Here is a 20216-nt window from a genome sequence, read left to right on the forward strand (position 1 = left end):
ATGCTCAGCTTCAGGTGTGCTGGTTCATAGCTTGTGGGAGTGTGTGGGCAAGATCCAGTTGGATTCCTGCTACTCCATGTCAGATTATCACAAGTACACTAGTTAACAGAAGAGGCCTGCTAACCAGCTCAATTTACTTAAATGATGATGCACTTACCACATGCTTAAAGTTAAATACTAAAAATGTCAAAATTCAATATTGATTGGCTCTCTACTTCCCCCTTCAAGTAGCATAAGCATTGAAAGACGCCAAAATAAGAACGGATGCAAAACAGAGTCAAAATTTAGAAGAATAATTCTAAACTGCATTTTCAGAAATGCCTCCACTTGCTATGCAGCAATGAACTGGAAGTTATTTAAGTATTTTTAAACACTAGAGAGCTAGGCTATGTTCATTGTGCCTTATTTAATATAGACGTAGTGAAAATGTAGTTTTCATGGCTTAAGAAAAACCAGCAGAACTAAGTACTGTCATTGTTTTCCAGATTTAGACAGTGCTCCCATTGTTTAGGCTTACACAGTCCTGACAATAAAACAGGAATTTAGTATGTTTTATTTCACCAAGAAAATGAAAGGCAAACAGCCTATTTGGGATGGGAAGGATTCATTGGTCTGCCTGAAGTCTTTAATTGAAGTTTATATACTTCAATTAATGAAATGCAAGTTGCACAAACCTACATTTATCCCTATTTTAATCTGGCAGCTAGGACTGCATGTCATTATCAGAGGGTCAATGTAATTCAATTCACAAGTCAATTTTAGCAAATGAAAAGCAAACTAACTTTTTTAGGGCAGGGGCCGGGAGATAGATACAACATTTCAACGTCACATGACACGTTGTTTGCCCAAAAGCTCTCTGACCTGGAAAACATTTTGACAGACAGGTTTGGTTACACACTGTGGAGTAAGGGTGCAGTCAAAATTCAGCCAGGGAACTTCCAGCAGGCTAGGTGGTGGTGACTGGGGAACAGGGCTGAAATATTGCGAGAGAGAAGCAGGTAACCATGAGTATGGAGGTTCTCCTACTTGGTCCTATTCCACATGCACCATAGCAAAGAGAAGCAACTCATTCATGAAGAATTTCTTGTCTTTAAAAACTAGGTTCTCTGACAAATGGGAGAGCCAACCATCAAGGTTAAACATGAAAGAACAGCTAAATCAAAGGCAAGCATCCTCAATATTTAAATCACTAATTACTTCCTGGCCTTAAAGTGGATTTGCAATTTCTCAAACTTTTCAGTTCATCCAAAAACACATCCAAGTACAAGCATTAAAACTTCTCCCCCCGCATTGTAACACTGACACACCACATAAATGAAGCAAGAAAAAGATACAGAACTTTACTTTTGCTGAACACCAATGTCATATTTATGCAGCACTTTTAAAATGGTGAAACAGCCCAAGGCTTTCCAGAGAAGCTTTACCCAGCAAAAAGAACATCAAGACAAAAGACAAGATACAGGAGCAGAATAAGGCCATTCTGCCCAGAGTCTTTCAATCACGTTTATTTCTCAACTCTATTCTTTTGCCTTCTCCCCATATTCTTCAAACCCTTTACTAGTCAAAGAACCTCTGTCTTAAATACACTCAATGACTTAGTCTTCACAGCTCTCTGCAGCCAGTGTGGTCCACAGATTAATCATCTGGCTGAAGAAATTGTGTCTCATCTCACTTAAAGGGTCACTCCCTTCAGCAGGGCTACTCACTTCATTCTAGTCTCTCTCACTAGTTAAACAGTATCTCCACATCCACTCTATCCAGGCTTCTCAGCATTCTGAAAGTTTCAGATTCCCCCCTCGTCCTTCCAAACTTCAAGTACAAACCCAGAGTCCTCAACTGCTCTTCAAAATAACAAGCCCTTCATCCCTAGGATAATTTCTGCAGACCTCTTCTGGATCCCCTACAACACCAGCACATTCTTCCTTTGACATGGGATTCAAAAGTAGGCTGAACAAAGCTTATACAGTCTCAGCAGTACAGCTCCACTTCTGTATTCTAACCTTCTCAAAATTAACGCTAATCCCTACTATCAAGAGATAGTATGTCAAATGGCCCAAAGCCAGACCAAAATCATTTGTTGCAAGGTGCATGAAGAGGCAATAAAGGTAGACCAATGGAATAGTCTAAACCACCATAGGCTGAGCACTGTCCTTCATCCATACAGTGCACGTAGGCTGCCACGTACACTGTGCGTGCACACATGGGGCCTCGACAGAAATGTTTGCTGTTTGCTCAGTCGGTCATCGGCAAACATTATATACACTATGTGCACATGGCTGACTTTCCTGTATCTCATTTTATAAACATCAAAAACAGCTGAATAAGCTGCATGTTGTATGCCCATGCAGATGGTTTAAGTGCAGCATGCTAGAAAATAAGAGGCACTCAGTAAAATCTGATGTGTATTGTGATGAGACAGGAGTAATCAATACATGACAACTCAAGTAGTCAGTTTGATTTATACCCATAAATTTTGAAATTCTACCCTGTTTCTAGACTGGTTTACAGTCATGCCAATATCAGTTGCATGTATCAAAAACAGTTACTGAATTTGGAAAAAAACCTTGTTAAAGCATGCTATCAGAATCTGCCATCCCCACAACTGAGACATTACTAACAGTGAATAAACCTAGTTAGGGAAGACAAAAACAATTTAATTTTATTCAGTACAGAACTAGAGTACAGTTGTAAACAAAAAAGACTGTCAAAGTTTGAAAAGCATTCATCAGGGCAATTCGAAATTCCATATTTCACCCCCAAATGTTGATATGCAAATTATCCCAATTAGTTCAACATGAAAAGCTTCAACAATTTCTTGCAGCAATAATTTTGTAATTTTCAAAAATGCGTGACAAAAACCTAATTTCCTTATTTTTGAACGAAATGTAGTTTTACATTTTCAATGGTGAAAGTACTCCTAAAGTTACTTCCAAAGTTGCTTTCTTGCCATGAGTAATCTCAGTAGAAACCAGCCACTTGAGTTTTAAAAAAAGACAAACCTGAAATACAAGATAACAAAAGTGTGGACCTGGATGAACACAGCAGGCCAAGCAGCATCTCAGGAGCACAAAAGCTGACGTTTCGGGCCTAGACCCTTCAGAGGGGGGGGATGGGGAGAGGGAACTGGAATAAATAGGGAGAGAGGGGGAGGCGGACCGAAGATGGAGAGAAAACAAGATAGGTTGAGAGGAGAGTATAGGTGAGGAGGTAGGGAGGGGATAGGTCAGTCCAGGGAAGACGGGCAGGTTAAGGAGGCAGGATGAGGTGCTAGGAGTGCTAGAAGTGGTTGGTGGGGTGGTACGTGAGCAGGTGAACATCTGCTTGATATGGAGGGTCACCTTAGGGCCTGGGATAGGGGTGAGGGGGCAAGTGTAGCACTTCCTTGGTTGCAGGGGAAGGTGCCAGGTGTGGTGGGGTTGGAGGGGAGTGTGGAGCGGAGAAGGGAGTCGCAGACAGAGTGGTCTCTCCGGAAGGCAGACAAGGGTGGGGATGGAAAAATAGCTTGGGTGGTGGGGTCGGATTGTAGATGGCGAAGAAGTGTCGGAGGATGATACGTTGTATCCGGAGGTTGGTGGGGTGGTACGTGAGAACGAGGGGGATCCTCTGGGGGCAGTTGGGGCGGGGTGTGAGGGATGTGTTGCGGGAAATGTGGGAGACTCGGTCAAGGGCATTCTCGACCACTGCAGGGGAAAGTTGCGGTCCTTGACGAACTTGGACATCTGGGATGTGCGGGAGTGGAATGCCTCATCCTGGGAGCAGATATGGCGGAGGCGGAGGAGGAGGAATTGGGAATAGGGGATGGAATTTTTGAAGGAGGGTGGGTGGGAGGAGGTGTATTATAGGTAGCTGTGGAGTCAATGGGCTTGAAATGGACATCAGTTTCTAGCTGGTTACCTGAGATGGAGACGGAGACGGAGAGGTCCAGGAAGGTGAGGGATGTGTTGGAGATGGCCCAGGTGAACTTGAGGTTGGGCTGGAAGGTATTGGTAAAGTGGATGAACTGTTCGAGCTCCTCTGATGTGCAAGGCAAAATTACAAGTGGTTATAAGTTTACTACTAGCGAAGGAAAGATAAAGAATCTCGCAGTATACTAAGTCAGTAATATAGTTTCCCTAAATCGCAGAACTATTAGCAGCTCAAACCAGTACACTTTTCTTTTGGCAAGAGAGGGTCAGAAGGACTAAGTATTACAAGGGAGCAAATCTGCTTTGTGAGCTGCTAACTGTAAGTTCTTTTCAACTTAGCCTGTAGATAATTTTAGCAAATGGAAATGATAGAGTGCCTTGCCATTGTTTCAAACAGGAAAAAAAATTAAAAATTTCACTTAAAGTCATGATTGTTACCCAACAGAGTACAAACTAAAAATCAGCATACGGGTCTGACCAAAACTAGCAACCACTAGTCCATAAACAAGTTTTAGAATGCTTTCCAGATCCTAGCAATTTGCTACTTCAGATTCATCTAATGACCCTACGATGTCTTCAACTCGTGGCCACACCAAACAGACTGTTGGAGTTAAATAACGAACTGGTATGTTAATATTACTATGTAAACACTAGACATTCCTGGTGGGCACTTACCCAATGAGTACATAGTAGCTCAAAAGGCTGCAACCATCTCACTTCAAGGACATCATTGCAGAAATTCCTTAAGGTCCTAGAACCAAGCATCTTCAGTTGCTTCAGTGACTGCTCCCCCTACGTAAAGGTCAGAAGTGTGGCTCTTCACCGAATATTGTGCAATCAATGCAATTTGTGACTCCAGGTACTGAAGCAGTCTGTATCTACATGCAGCAAGACCTGGATAAAACTTAGGTTTGGGGTCGTAATCAGTAACTAAAACTCGCATGACAAAATGACCAGCTCCAATAAAAGAATCAAACCATCATTCCTTGATGTTCAACATCATTGCCGAATCCCCATTGTAACAACATCCTGGGTTTATCAGTGATCCAAAATTGATCTGGACAAGCCAAATAAGCAGTGGCTAAAACAGCAAATCAGAGACTTGGAATTCTGGGGCGTTAGTCTCACCATCTGCCAAAGTACAAACCAGGAGTGTGACAAAATATACCATTTGCCTGGATGGGTATGGCTTCAACATCATGAAGCTCAACATTGCCCAGGGCACCTTCCTTACCACCAAAACGCAGTGACAGCAATGTTTCGCATCCACAAGATACACTGTAATGATTCACCAAGACTCCTTCAAACTCTGAGAAGAAAGAGGAAAAAGGGCTCGTGGAAACATGTACTAGTTCTCCTACAAACGATGCATATTCCCCAGATTGGAACTATATCACAGCCTGGATCAAAACATTGGAACTACCTTCCTAACAGCACTGAAGGTGACTCTACACTCCAATTACTGGAGCAGTTCAAGACACCTTCTCACCTCCAACTTCTCCAGGGCATTCAGAAATGGATAACAGTTGCGTATCTACCTAAATACACCTACATACCATGAATGGATTTCTAAAATGGCTGGCTGTGGGGAATCTCAAAAGATTACGTGGATGCATTAGAGTGATTTTTATGGTAATTTAAATGAGACAGTGAAGAAATGTCAGGCTGTAGATCACTGCATTACTCCTTACCTGGAAGCGCTCCATGCTGACCCCCATGTGTTTGGAATACAAAACATGTTCACTACATAATATTAAAATCGTTCAACTAAACAAATACATCTAATAAGCACAAGTAAATGAGGAACAATCTTTGCAAACAAATTGGCATAGATTTTGACCCTCAGTAATTCTGATCATCTGATCTCCAGATCTGCTCCCACAGTGGCAACCCTATCTTTTGATACGTTACTAAGTGACTGTTCTCCAAATACAATATTATATTGAAAAATAAAAACATCAGGACATCACATTCAAATCCAGCCTTTTTACCCTTTCAGTAATTGGAACCACTAACTTCCAAATGCTGCCGCAAAGGTGTGACCTTTGTTTAAGAAAAAGCCTCTGACCCTTTAAAATTAGACATCAACACTCAAAACATAAAACCACTTTCCAAAATTTACAGGTTTATTTTCTATTGTAGTGTCAACTGTGACCAGGCTTGAGTGCATTCTCCAGGGAGCTTTGATGTGCAACTATTTAAAAGCTACAGAGATAATGGGAACTGCAGATGCTGGAGATTCCAAGATAATAAAATGTGAGGCTGGATGAACACAGCAGGCCAAGCAGCATCTCAGGAGCACAAAAGCTGACGTTTCGGGCCTAGACCCTTCATCAGAGAGGGGGATGGGGGGAGGGAACTGGAATAAATAGGGAGAGAGGGGGAGGCGGACCGAAGATGGAGAGAAAAGAAGATAGGTGGAGAGGGTGTAGGTGGGGAGGTAGGGAGGGTCACCCCCCCTCCTCTCATTAACACTACCTGTCACAGACCCCTCACCCACTGCTCGCAGTAACACTGACTGACTGTCACAGGGCGCTCACCCCCTTCCTCAGTAACACTGTCCGTCACAGGGCCCTCACCCACTCCTCTCAGTAATACTGTCTGCCACAGGGCCCTCACCTGCTCCTCTCCGTTACACTGACTGACTGTCACAGGGCCCTCACCCCCTCCTCTCTTTAACACACTCCGCCACCGTGCCCTCACCCCCTCCTTTCAGTAACACTGCCAGTCACAGGGTGCTCACCCGTTGCCCTCAGTAACACTGACAGACTGTCACAGGGCCCTCACCCGCTCCTCTCAGTAACACTGCCCGTCACAGGGACCTTAGCCGTTCCTCTGAGTAAGACTGCCTGTCGCAGGACCCTCACCCACTCCTCTCAGTAACACGGCCCGTCACAGGGCCCTCAACTGCTCCTCTTGGTAACTCTGACTATCTCCGGCCTTAAACCCCTCCTCTCAGAATCACTGACTGAATGTCACAGGCCTCTCACTCCCTCCTCTCAGTAACACTGCCTGTCACAGAGCCCTCATCCGCTGTTCTGAGTAACACTGGCTGACTGTCACAGTGCCCTTACCTTGCCCACTTATCTGAATTAGAGACAATATCAATGTGGTTCCCCACCTACACCCTCTCCACCTATCTTCTTTACTCTCCATCTTCGGTCCGCCTCCCCCTCTCTCCCTATTTATTCCAGTTCCCTCCCCCCATCCCCCTCTCTGATGAAGGGTCTAGGCCCGAAACGTCAGCTTTTGTGCTCCTGAGATGCCGCTTGGCCTGCTGTGTTCATCCAGCCTCACATTTTATTATTTAAAAGCTACGTTGTGTTTAGTGCTGTACTAGTAAACAAAGAAATTCCTGAGCATTCGGCAAGTAAGCCTGTGAACTCTAGAGTGCCAGCCAAAGGAAAGTTGGTTTTCTTATGCAAAATAACTGCTTATCTGTTTTGATAAATTGTCTCTCCCTCACAACAGATTCTGTCTCAACGCGTTGCGTTTCTGATCAAATATTTATGCAATATCTTTAAAGTGTAGTTCGCCACCCATTTTCCCCCCATTCATGATGGCTCTGTTGCCCCATTTCAAAGAAGTTTAAAATTCAGAATACAATTTTGCCTTCTGCCAGGTGCTTTTATATATCCTGTACTTGTCTCACGGACTGAAAATTTCACTAAGTCAGTTGCAAACCTCCCTGTTCATGAGGAAACCAGCAACCAGGAGCACTGTCTGGAACAGGATTAGGCAACCAGTTTTTCCAGTTTTAATGGGTGGCAATTTCACATCTGACTTGTTATTAAGAAATCAACGCACACGTGTTAGTAGACTAGCACCAATAGCACTGCTATCACACAATCCTAAGCATTTTTGATGTCATTAAAGTACCAAAACCTAAATTCTCTCCATAGAAACATTTTCAAGCGATTCAAGTTCCACTAGGTTTAAGTGGATTTAAAAACATTGCAAATTGCTTAGTTTGAGGTTCAGTAACTGTGGCATGTTATTTGTCCTGATTCCCTTTCTTGTTTCCTGGGTTAGCTTGTTATCTTACATAAAGCCTTTAACAGTCACACGTGTGTGCAGCCCTAAGTTGTTCTGGCATCTTAACATCCAGAATTTGGAACCAGATGGTAACTAAAGCCAACTGGAGAACAAGATCACATATTGTCTCAAACACTATCACTAGCAGGCATTTTAAAAAAAAACGACATACTGACCAAAAAGTGGGCTAATATTAATTATGTAAATATCAAAATGAAGTTCTGGATGTGAGTCTGCTCGCTGAGCTGGAAGGTTAGTTTTCAGACGTTTTGTCACCATTCTAGGTAACATCATCAGTGAGCCTCTGATGAAGCGCTGGTGTTATGTCCCGCTTTCTATTTATCTGTCATCAACAACCCAAGGAAACCTAAACAGATAAATAGAAAGCGGGACATAACACCAGCGCTTCGTCAGAGGCTCACTGATGATATTACCTAGAATGGTGACGAAACGTCTGAAAACTAACCTTCCAGCTCAGCGAGCAGACTCACATCCAGAACCTGAACCTGAGCTACAAATCTTCTCAAAACTCGCTATCAAAATGAAGTCTCAAGAATATAAATAAGAAGTCTTCATCAATACCAGGTGTACGCAAAGGTTATAACAACGATATTTTGGCTAATTTAGGAAAGCCTTGACAATGAGTGATATTTGCCTCAAAATCAAACAAACAGTCTAGACCATGATGTACCAGTTATACACTTGTCACAAAAGATACTTGCTAACCTGTAAGTCTAGAGACACCTCTGGAACAAACGACAATTGAACCCAAACGTCCTAGCCTATATGCAGGTACATTACCACGGTATCACGAGAGCCCTAATTCAATTTTGAAGGGGTAGGCAAAAGCAGATGCCACTTCCTAACCTGAACAAGAACAACAGAGATAACAAGGTGCAGAGCTGGATGAACACAGCAGGCCAAGCAGCAGAGGAGCAGGAAAACTGACATTTCGGGTTTGGACCCTTCTTCAGAAATGGGGCAGGGGAAGGGGGTTCTGAAATAAATAGGGAGACAGGGGGAGGTGGATAGAAGATGGATAAAGGAGAATAAAGGTGGAGAGGAGAGACTAGTCAAAGCGGCAGGGATGAAGCCAGTAAAGGTGAGCGTGGATGGGGAGTTAGGGAGGGGATAGGTCAGTCCAGGGAGGATGGACAGGTCAAGGGGGTGGGGACAAGCTGGGCTGGTTCTGGGATGCAGTAGGGGGGAGGGAGAGTTTGATGCTTGTGAAGTCCATTGATACCATTGGGCTGCAGGAGGAGTCCCAAGAACAAGAGAGGGTGCAGGAACAGCAACTCAGGTGGTATTGTTGTGACACTGCAGGAGGCCCAAGATGGATATGACGTCCGAGGAATGACAGGGGGAATTGAAATGGTTTGCAACTGGGAGGCGCAGTTGTTTAATGCGAACCGAGCATAGGTGTTTCGCAAAGTGGTCCGCAAGCCTCTGCTTGGTTTCCCCAATGTAGAGGAGGCCACAACGGTAACAGCGGATACAGTATACCAGATTAGCAGATGTGCAGGTAAACATCTGCTTAACGTGCAAGGTCTTCTTGGGGCCAAGAATGGGGTGACGGGGGAGGTGGTGTACAGGCAGGAGTAGCACTTCCTGCGGTTGCAGGGAAAAGTGCCGGGTGCAGTAGGGCTAGAGGCGAGTGTGGAGCAGACAATGGAGTCACAGAGAGAGGGCTCCCTCCAGAAAGCAGATAAGCGTGTCAAGGGAAAAATGCCTTTGGTGGTGGGGTCAGATCGCAGATGGTGGAAGTGTCGGATCTGGAGGTTGGTCAGATGGTACGTGATGACGGGGTGGGGGGATTCTGTTTTGGCTGTTATTGCGGGGAGGGGGTGTGAGGGATGAGTTGCGGAAAATGTAGGAGACACGGTCACAGGCGATCTTGGCGTGCGCGTCGGGGGGGGGGGCGGTCACAGTCCTTAAGAAACAAGGACGAGGACATCTGAGATGTACAGGAGCAGAATACCTCATCCTGGGAGCAGATGCGGCGGAGGCAAAGGAATAGGGATTAGGGGGATGGCATTTTTGCAGGAAGGTGGGTGGGAGGTGGTGTATTCTAGGTAGAGTCGGTGGGCTTGAAATGGATATTTATTTCTATCTCTGGCAACCACCTAGAAATTGAGGTGTCCAGGAAGGACAGAGAGGTATCAGAGATAGTCCAGGTAAATTTAACGGTGGGGTAGAAGGTGTTGGTGATGGTTCCAATCCATCAACCACTGGTCGAAGTGTCAGCACGCTTCGGGCGGAGGTCAAGCAACAGTAAGGAATGATAGATGTCAAATTAAAAGCAAAGACATATGGAACTTTATGTCAATTGATACTGTCATAATGATAAGCCAAAGATAATTATGCTTAAATCAACTTAAATAACAAAGTTAACTAATCTGCCAAAAAAAGCACCAACTCACTGAATCCAGCAGATCTCAGGTCTGTCAAACACTTGAGTTAGTTGGATTGTGTCGGGGCACAAATTGGTGAAAAACTGGTCTTAGCAGCCAGCTCAGAGGGAGAAAGCATTTAAATATCAATTAGGTTTCCTGTTTAAGACTTTCACTCACTGATCCTCACTAAAAATGTACATACAGGCCACTAGCGAAAACAGCAGAAGACTCGGTAACAACGGAACAGTCTGCTCATTGTTTAGAGTGCCATGCAAATAACTAGTTTGGTTAGAAGAGGCTACCCAGCTGTGAAAAAATAAACAGCACTTTTAGATGAGCAAGAGTCTTTTTAAAAATCAGCGATCTCCTTTTCACAGACTCATCTGAATCAGCATACATCAAGAATATTCAAAGGAAGCTGTTCTCAACCTGCAGAAATACATGGACTCAAAATCAAGTCATTTGCAGGTTATTACACTACTTTACTCAACTGAAAAAGAATATACATTTGTTAGAAGAAATTTCTAGCAAGCACAAGACTTGCTGCCAAATTCACATTTTTCTTTAAAAAGTGAATTCATTTCAAACGGACCAGAATTAACAGTTAATAATCTTCCAGAATTATGAAGGAGCATTAGTAGACAAATAAAACTTTCAATCCCAGGATTCTAAAATAACAATCACTGAGAAAATAATGGTTATTCATCAAGAATTTGTTTTTTTTTTAAATGCACTGCAGGTAGACAAGTGAAAAACTGATTCAAATTAATTCTATCGTTAAAGCTGTACTCCAAACTGAAGGTAAAGAAGTTGTCAAAACGTTCCAAAATTGTCAAAATAGTTCACGATTCCATCGCATTCTTTCAACCGAGTTTTGAAAAGCGAATACGACAAATTTCTTGCAAACATTTGTTTTATCCATAAATTTCCCCAAATTGTACAGAATGGTTTAAATGTTGATAGTAATTTTCACAGAACTTGAAACAAGTAGCCTCAGCTGGATTGAAAAATGTAAATCTGCTTTCATAAGCACAGCTAAAGAATATAGGACTCGTCATACTGAAACCGTGATTAAATATCTGACACAAATTTTCAAGTTAAGTCTCTTTCAGAACTATTGAATATTAGCAATGCACTTCATTCTGTGTAGGTTAGTATATTTAACAGTCCTCAATTAAGAATGCAATATTTAAATCTAGCTAAATATTGTAATCTGGATTTAAAAAACAAATGTAAAGATTAAAAAACCATTTAAACTTCTAAATATGTATACAAAAAAACTCAGTTTTAAAAAGAGATCATACTTTGTATTACTTAAAGATGGACAAGATACTAAAATTTAATGAAAAGGACTTGTATATTGATTTCAGGTAATGCCTAGACCTTAAACTCAATGGAATATTGTTACTTGGATAAGTGCGCAGTATCTGATCTTCTTATAATTTACCCTAGCTTGAAGACACCGTTCTCCTCATCTTAAAAGATAAGCCCTATCTGGTGATCACTGAAGTGAAGTGTTGTAAGTGAATTGATTAAAAACACCTTGTGGCTGCTGTGTAATGAGCACCAATTACAAGTTAGAGCTGCAAATTGGTTGCACCAACATAACATGTCACTTGTGGTTAGAAAATGAATTCCGAGTTTAGATCAGTGTTTCAGGAAACAAACAGAGATCAGCAGTAGAACTTAAAATGGTATTAAAATGCCAGAAACAGACAAGCACCAGGTCAGGTAAAGGTCATGCTGTACAGTGACAATCTAAAGCCCTCAGTGTTACATTTAATGTTAGGGACCCATGGAACTACAAGTTCATTCACTTACAATAGTCTGGACTAGATTCAAACTCAGATCACAAAAGATAACACCTCACCTCCAATTTCTACTGATCTTGCTAAATCAGAGTGGTGCATATTGGGGATCAGAACCAGTGATATTTTGAGATGAACGGAGTTGGAGGCCAAAGGCTTTATTGGACTTGCTTCAAGTACAAGTTTACTTATTTCAGAAACAGAAATTGAAAGGCAGGCCAGATGAATGTGTGGCCGAGGAGTTGGTGTAGGGGGCAGGGTTTTCAGTTCTTGAATCACTGGGATCTGTCCTGGGCGAGAGATGACCTGCACAAGAGGGACAGATTGTACTTGAACTGGAGTGGATCCAATATCATTGCAGGGAGATTTGCTAAAGTTACATGGGAAGGTATAAACTGGTTGGGGGTGGGGGGTGCGCTACTCAAAGAGGAGCCATCAAGAATTCAGGAGAAAACACAGCCATCAACGGCAAGATTACTATTCAAGAAAGCCAGGGAAAAGAAATCTGATTTTAAGTGCATTTATTTCAACGCATGAGGCAGATGAGCTAAGAGCATGGACTGACTCTGGGGACTGGGACATTGTAGCCATAACAGAAACATGGTTGAGAGAAGAGCAGGACTGGCAGCTCCATGTTCCAGGATACAGGAGTGACAGAAGTACAAGTAAACGAGGAGGGGTGTTGCCCTTTTGGTAAGAGAGGGCATGACAACAGTGCATCGAGGTTATTCTTATCAAATGAGGCCATATGGTTATGGCTTAGAAGCATGGAGGGGGTGGTCACTGTGTTGAGACTGAATTATAGACACCCAAATAGCCAGCAGGTACTACAGGCACAGGTGTGTAGAGAGATTGCTGATACCTGTAGGAATAATAGTAGTATTGGCTGAAGATTTTAAATTCCCCCCTACGTTGACAGAGCCACCGAGAGTGTAAAAGGCCTGATGGGGTTGAATTTGTCAAATGTGTCCAAGAAAGTTTCCTAAGTCAATATGTAGAGAGCCCTACTTGGAAGGAGGCAACGTTGGACCTCCTTTTAGGAAACGAGGTCAGATAAGTGATTGAAGTGTCAGTCAGAGCATTTTGGGCCCAGTGACCTCAACTCTCAGTTTTAACAATTATGGAAAAAGATAGGCCAGGTCCACACAGGTTAAGGTGCTGGACTGGAGCTTAGCCAATTTTGAGATCATTCGGCAGGATCTAGCAGAGGTTGATCGGATGAGTCTGTTTGAAGGAAAAGGAACAATTGGGAAATGGGAGGCCTTTAACAGTGTGATCAAAAGTCCAGGGACAGCATGTCCCTGTTAGGGTGATGGGAAAAGCTGGCAGGTTTAGGGATATTGAGGCTCTGGTCAGGAGAAAGGCAACTTACATCGGGTTTAAGCTATCAGGCTCAAGTAAATCCCTAGATGCAGGAGCACACTTAAGAGGGAAATCAGAAGAGCAAAATTAGGGTGAGTTGGATCTGGCAGAGGAGGTTAAGGATAATCCTAAAAAGGTTCTCTCAGCTACCTTATGAGTAAGAGGGTGGCAAGGGACAGAATAGGGCCCCTTAAAGGTAAGCATGGCCATCTGTGTGTGGACCACAGGAGATTTTTCCCTAGTGTTTACTGAGGAGAGAATCAAGGATGCTAAAGAAATAGGGTAACAAGTGGAGATGATTTTGACTGCATACATATTACCAGAGAGGTGTTTGCAGCCTTAGAGCACGTTATGGTGCTGGGTTATAGGGAGAGGTTGGCCAGGATATAACTTTATTCCTTGAAACATAGGAGAATGAGGGGTGACCTTATTGAGGTGTACAAATTCATAAGGGGCATTGATAGGATGAAAGCACATTGTCTTCTTTCCAGGAACGGTGAATTAAAAACTAGAGGGCATAGGTTCAAGGTGACACAGGAAAGATTTATGGTGGATCTGGAGGGCAAAAGAAAAGTTGCTCTTCAGCATAGATGGAATGGGCTGCCAGAGAAAGGTACAATAGCAACATTTTCAAAGCATTTGGATAGATACATGGATGGGAAGGATTTAGAGGGATATGAACTAAATGCAGGTAGTTGGAACTAGCTGAGTGGGCACCATGGTCAGCTTGGACCAGTTTGGACAAAAAGGCTGTTACCATGCTGTATTAATCTATGACTCTAATAGGAACTGCCATGCAAACACCCTACATTGTAATCATTCCCTTCGATTAGAAGTGGCACTTCACTAGAAAAAGAGTGTGCACTTATGTGATTGCACTACAAACATTGCAAATGCAGACAAAGGAATTTATAGTGGAAACATTTGGCATAAAGTGTATACAATTTGAATTTTTTAAAATTTTATTCATGGGATGAGGGTATCACTGACCAGCCCAGCATTTATTGCCCACTGCTAATTGCCCAAAGGGCAGTCAAGAGTCAACTTCAATCTGTGGGTCTGGAGTCATGTAGACCAGAGCAGGTATGGAGAGCAGTTTGCATCCCTAAAGAGCATTAGTCAACCAGATAGGTTTTTCTGACAATGAATTTGCAGTCATTTTTAGACTCAATCTCAGATTTTTATTGAATTCAATATCTGCCATGGCAGGATTCAAACCCAGGTTCCCAGAACATTACCTGGGTCTCTGGATTAGTAGTCCAGCAATACTGCATAACATTTAAACTTTATTGATTTTCATGTCAGATTGTGACGCAACAAGATGTCTCTTCATAAGAGAATGAAAAGTCAAAGACATCAAATCACTCATTTCTGAGAGTACAAAACTGAAGAAGCCAATCATTGACTTCAATAAGCAGAGCGGAGGACACACCTATCTGTATCAATAATCTAAGGTAGAAGCGGTCAAGCACTTCAAGTTCTAGCGAGCTCACTCATCTATCCTGGATCATCCAACTGATGCTACAGTCAAGGAAACACACCAATGTCTGTATTTCCTCAGAAGGCTAAGGAAATCTGACATGTCCAGAATGACTCAAACAACTTTATTGGAAAGCAACCTATCTGGATGCATCACAGCTTGGTATGACAACTGCTCTGCCCAAGATGTTAAGAAATTAGAGAGCTACAAATGCAGCCCAGCCCATTGGGAAAACCAACCTTTCTTCCACAGGCTCTGCCACACTTACTGCTGCCTCAAATAAAGACCCCTCTCACTCCAGTTCTACTCTCTTCTATCAGGTTGAAGATAGAAAAGTCTGAAAACATGTACCAACAGACGTAAGAATCACTTTCCCACTGTTATTAGGCTTATGAACAGTCTTTTCATGTTAGAGAGAGTTGATCTTTCTCTGCATCTTCTCTGTATCTGTAACACTACATTCTGCACTCTGTTCTATTATCCTGAAGTACTTTAGTAAGAGATAGTAGGGTGGATAGCACACAAAACAATGCTCTTCACAGTATCTCAGCAAGTGTGGCAATATTAAATCAATCTAACCAAGATCAAATTAAACCTGTATCTTTCCAGCCCAAGGGGCTAACATTTTGCTGCTTTGGTTAAAAAACATTGTATACATTATCAGAAGGTCATCCATTTCTCAATGTCACTTGACACAAAGTTAAATGTTGTTGGCGCATTGTGTAATAGGTTTACAAGACAATTCAGAAATAAAATTAACTTTATTTTTTTGACATTTCCAACAACTTTAAAGCTGGGGATCTGCATGCATGGAAGGATGGCAAGTATGAAAGAAAAATCACTCAAATCACAGAATCATAAAAGTTGAAGATTGGATGCTTAAGTACAAGCCAGATCACTAAGAAATTTGACTTGCCAAATATAACCAAGCTTTACAGCAGTTACAAAAATAGATAACATCTTTACAAACAGCAATGCTTTTGAATTTGCGCTCATCCGTCTGTTGCAGCTAGAGAACCACCTGCAGTACTTGCTCCTGCAAACTTACCTGCAACAACAGAATCCAGGCTTCATCCCTCATTTGCATGCTGTCCCTCAATGATCTCAGCAGAAACCAACGGGTAAGTTTACTCATATACACTGAAGATGCATGACCATTTCACTGACATTTCTTTCAATATCTCGGTCTCTGAATTGTCAAACTGCTGACCTTTTACAGGGACTGTCAAGCAAGCAGAGATTGATTATCTTCATAATGAATTAGATACTGAGTCAGTGCCTTTGCTTCCCAACATAAACTACATTCCTGAGCTATTAATTCTGCTGGCTGAACCAGACAGTTTGAAAGCTTGGGAGTCATACCTGAATTAAAAGATTAACCTTGAACTGCATAACCGAGACGTTATGACAGTTCATATCCACTTATGTAACAGTGCCCAACTCTGCCCCTGCCTCAGCTAGTCACCTGAAATCACCAACCTTTTAATCAAATCCAATAATATCTCTTTATGAAGGAGTTCTGAAGAAAACAAAATCACTGGACTGAAATATTATCTCTGCTTTCATCTCGGCTGTTGTCAGAACAGTCGAGATTCTCCAATTTCTGCTTTCATTTCAGACTTCCAGCATCTGCAGTTGTGTTTTATCTGGTTATCGAAGTCTGGGTCAAAAACTTGGAATTCTCTAAAGGGCTTCATGAAAATTTAAGTTTTATAAATGCAAGTAATTGTTAAATTTGTAACTCATCCATGAAAGCAAATATAATCCACTGTGAAAACATTAACATTTCTCTTTTGAGTCCTGCATCAGAAAGTTTATTCCAACTTTCCCACAGCATCTCTAGTAAATACTACTTTCTTCTGTTTAGGAAAAGATCAAAATGATAAAAGATAAACCCCTGAGAAGTGCACAACATTAGTCTTTTTGAAATCTTGAAATATCTAAATGTTACACTAGATTTATTAACATCACGCAGATTTTTTTCCACTCCAAGTGTTTCTTTCCCTCCCCCTAACAGTTCCCTGTGGAAAAAGAAACCACTTCAAAAGAATGGAAGCATTCATTGTACATAAGTGAATATCTACAGCTATGATGGAAAAGATAAAAATCTAACCATGGGAACTGCAAAAGAGGATGTGCGCGCAAAGTAAATTACTAGATTCATCTTCATCCCAACACACAAATTATCTCTATCTGATCAAAACAAATGTTGTAACGCAGTACAAAACAGGCGGGCTGTTCTCAGCAGAATGCTATGATGTATATATTATCTTGAATATAGTCTTTAAAAAAAGAACTGGCAAAGTGCAAACATCACCCCAAAGGGTTTGAGCCAAACATAGCCGAATAAGAGCCTTTAAAAGACTCACCAGCACAAACAAAAAACTATACATAAATAAGTGTAATCTGTTACATTAGTGAAAGTTAGAGAAAATTGTACACTTTTAAACCGATTTTTCTTCAACTAACAAAAGGTACGTTAGTAAAATACAACTATCAATGTCATGCAATGTACCTCCAAAACACAACAGAATTCATTGAACACCTTTCCAGAGTCAGATTTTTTTTCCCCACAACTTACTGAACAGGACTACACTCAACATTCACAAAATCTGATTTAACTTCAAATAGATAAAGTTATTGACAAATCTGTTGACTGTCAAGAATCAATTTTTTTTTGTAAAGAGCAGAAGTTATCAAGAACTTTTCAATCCTATCCAATTTTTTGCAGAATTTGCTCCATGATAGCAAATGATGAGGTAGAAACTAAATTAAAATCACTAAACTAACCAGTATTAAAGAATAGATTTAACATCCAAATCGATGTAAAAAAATTAAAAAGCTTGTTGTTAAAGACTTCAGCTGTCCTGGCAATGTTAATTTCAGCAATTTCAAAGTGGTTTAGCTCATTCCAAAAGGATACAAAAATATTTGGAACAAAGATGAGAGAGAAGCAAAATTGTGTAAAAATATCAATGGAAAACATTGATTTTACTAAGAATATTTGAGGAAGAAAAACAGGCTAAGTTTGGCTTTAATACCAGACTCTGCTTCATGCAGCACTTAGTTCCAAATTAGCTACAATTCATAAGAATTGTACATTTCAATTGTATTACTTTCTCAGTAGGAAACAAAATTTTTAATCTGTTAAATGTACCATTACCACAAAATAACAATTGTCTTTTCAGAATCATACTTCAACATTAAAAGAGTGCTATCTGAATCATTCTACAAAACAAACAACTGGTACAGATCAGAGAACCTGCAATGCGTCGACTTATGAGCTTTAAAAGATAATCAATATTTAATATGAGCCATTAAGATTTCATTAAAGTCTGAATTACATTGTCATTTATCAACCTCAGAAAACTTAATGAGCATAACATAACCATTTTTAATTGATCAATTTCTCATTGACCAAAATAAAACTTTCCAAAGGTCAGTGGTACAGCTTCAAATTTAAACCTCGCAAAAACGTCACACTAATATAATACGGTTCAAAAAGATGAGGAAAAGCTGAAAATTTACTTAAGTCCTTATTCCTAGAGTGAAAGATCTTTCTGGGAGGAAAGAGGGCCAGGAAATAAAAGTCGAGCGTTTATTCAACGTTAGACTGGAAATCCATCGGGAGACAGAAAATCCTTTAATTACCATGAATATTTCAGATGAATACACTGCAGTTTAAAGTAACTGCATGTAGATCTATATCAAAATAAAGTCTGGCCCTTAGCTAACCTTAGATGACCAAACCTCCGATGGGAAAAAGGGGCAACCCTATGGAACAGCAGAAAATCACGTCGCCTACCTAAATGCACTGCAGATATCCAAGGTTTCTAAACATCTTGCAAACACCAAATAAATGAAAACACAAGCTGAAGGAAGGCGATTGTCGTCTCCCCACCCCAGCGCATCTCCAATTGTCAGGCAAACAACCAAGCGCTGGAGTGGGGCAGGAAGAGAATAAATAAACCGAGGCAAGTATTTTTTTTGCAAGAAGGGCGGATTCCTGCACACAGACTAAGAGATTTTAATTAAAATTAAATCTCCGGGTGAATACCCCTTCCTCACACCCCAAAGGCGAACTGGAGGGGGGCTTAGGGAGTTGGGGGGGGGGGTGGTGGTGAAAGTGTAAAGGGTTTCCTCAGCCTAAAATTGCAATAATTTATCATTCACTTCCACTGCGAAAACCATGCACCCGCATTTTTAAAAAAAATAAATGTTTTTCCTCCTTATCCACCAAAACATGGCCGGAACCCAACACCAAGCAAAATGATGCAGAGGAGAAACAAGAACAAAACAGCATTTTAAAAAGCCGCCGAGGGTCAACAGGACGGAGGGAACGAAGGAGGGAACCGTTCTCCTCACCTTTGCCGCCAGACACAACGATGAAAAGGCTGAGGAGGAAGCAGGTTATCGAGGCGCAGAGTTTACACCTGACGGGGTTCATGCTGCTGCCACCGACGCCCGGCTGCCGATCACTAAAATGGCGGCCACCCGCCAGCCACTCGCTCCCGCCCCGCAGCCCCGCCTCGGCCACACCCTCCGGCGACGATGGCGTCACCCGAGTCCCGCCCCAAGCCGGCCACGCTTTTCCGTCACCGCCACTCGTCCCCACCCACTTCTTCGCACGCCGTGACGTTAGGCCCTTTTCCCCGCCCCATCACTGCGGCGCGTTTGCGTCACACAACTCGGACGCCACCAAACTGGGGAAGGTTACGTCACATCCTTTGGTCAAGCTCCCGCCCTCTCCCCCCAATCCGGAGCGAGTGTGTCACGTGACAGTTAAAGGGACCGATGACCTAGCAACCAAGCCATTCGGCCCTTCTGCTGCAATAACATTTCTATACCTGGATATGACAGTGTATAGGTAGAAATGTCATGTCAGCATTCATTCCGAGAGGGCTAGAATACAAGAGCAGAATGTACTGCTGAGGCTCTGGTCTGGCCCTAAACGTCAGCTTTTCTGCTCCTCTGATGCTGCTTGGTCCACTGTGTTCATCCAGCTCTACCCTTGTTACTCTTTGGAATGTTGTGAGCAGTTTTGAGCCCCATGTCTAAGGAAGGATGTGCTAGCATTGGAAGGCATCAGAGGAGGTTCACAAGAATAATTACGAGGATGAATGTCTCATCTTATGAGTAGCGTTTGGAGTATAGAAGGATGAGAGGGAGATCTTGTTGAAACTTACAGAATACTGAGAGGCCTGGATAGAGTGGACTTGGTGAAAGATGTTTC

At 42.1% G+C, this 20216-nt stretch overlaps 1 protein-coding gene across 4 annotated transcripts in view; it reads right to left on the reverse strand.

The window, feature by feature from the left end:
• The window catches only part of clstn1 (calsyntenin 1), a 73489-nt gene extending 53955 nt beyond the window's left edge, over window positions 1-19534 (reverse strand). For all 4 annotated transcript variants that reach the window (XM_048561864.1, XM_048561862.1, XM_048561863.1 and 1 more), the window contains exon 1: window positions 19349-19534. In XM_048561864.1, the coding sequence (XP_048417821.1) occupies window positions 19349-19430 (82 nt within the window). In that variant the 5' untranslated portion in view covers window positions 19431-19534. The remainder of the gene's footprint in view (window positions 1-19348) is intronic.
• Between the last annotated feature and the right edge of the window lie 682 nt (window positions 19535-20216).

The sequence above is a fragment of the Stegostoma tigrinum genome, chromosome 28 (assembly GCF_030684315.1).
Source record: "Stegostoma tigrinum isolate sSteTig4 chromosome 28, sSteTig4.hap1, whole genome shotgun sequence".
Lineage (NCBI taxonomy): Eukaryota > Metazoa > Chordata > Chondrichthyes > Orectolobiformes > Stegostomatidae > Stegostoma > Stegostoma tigrinum.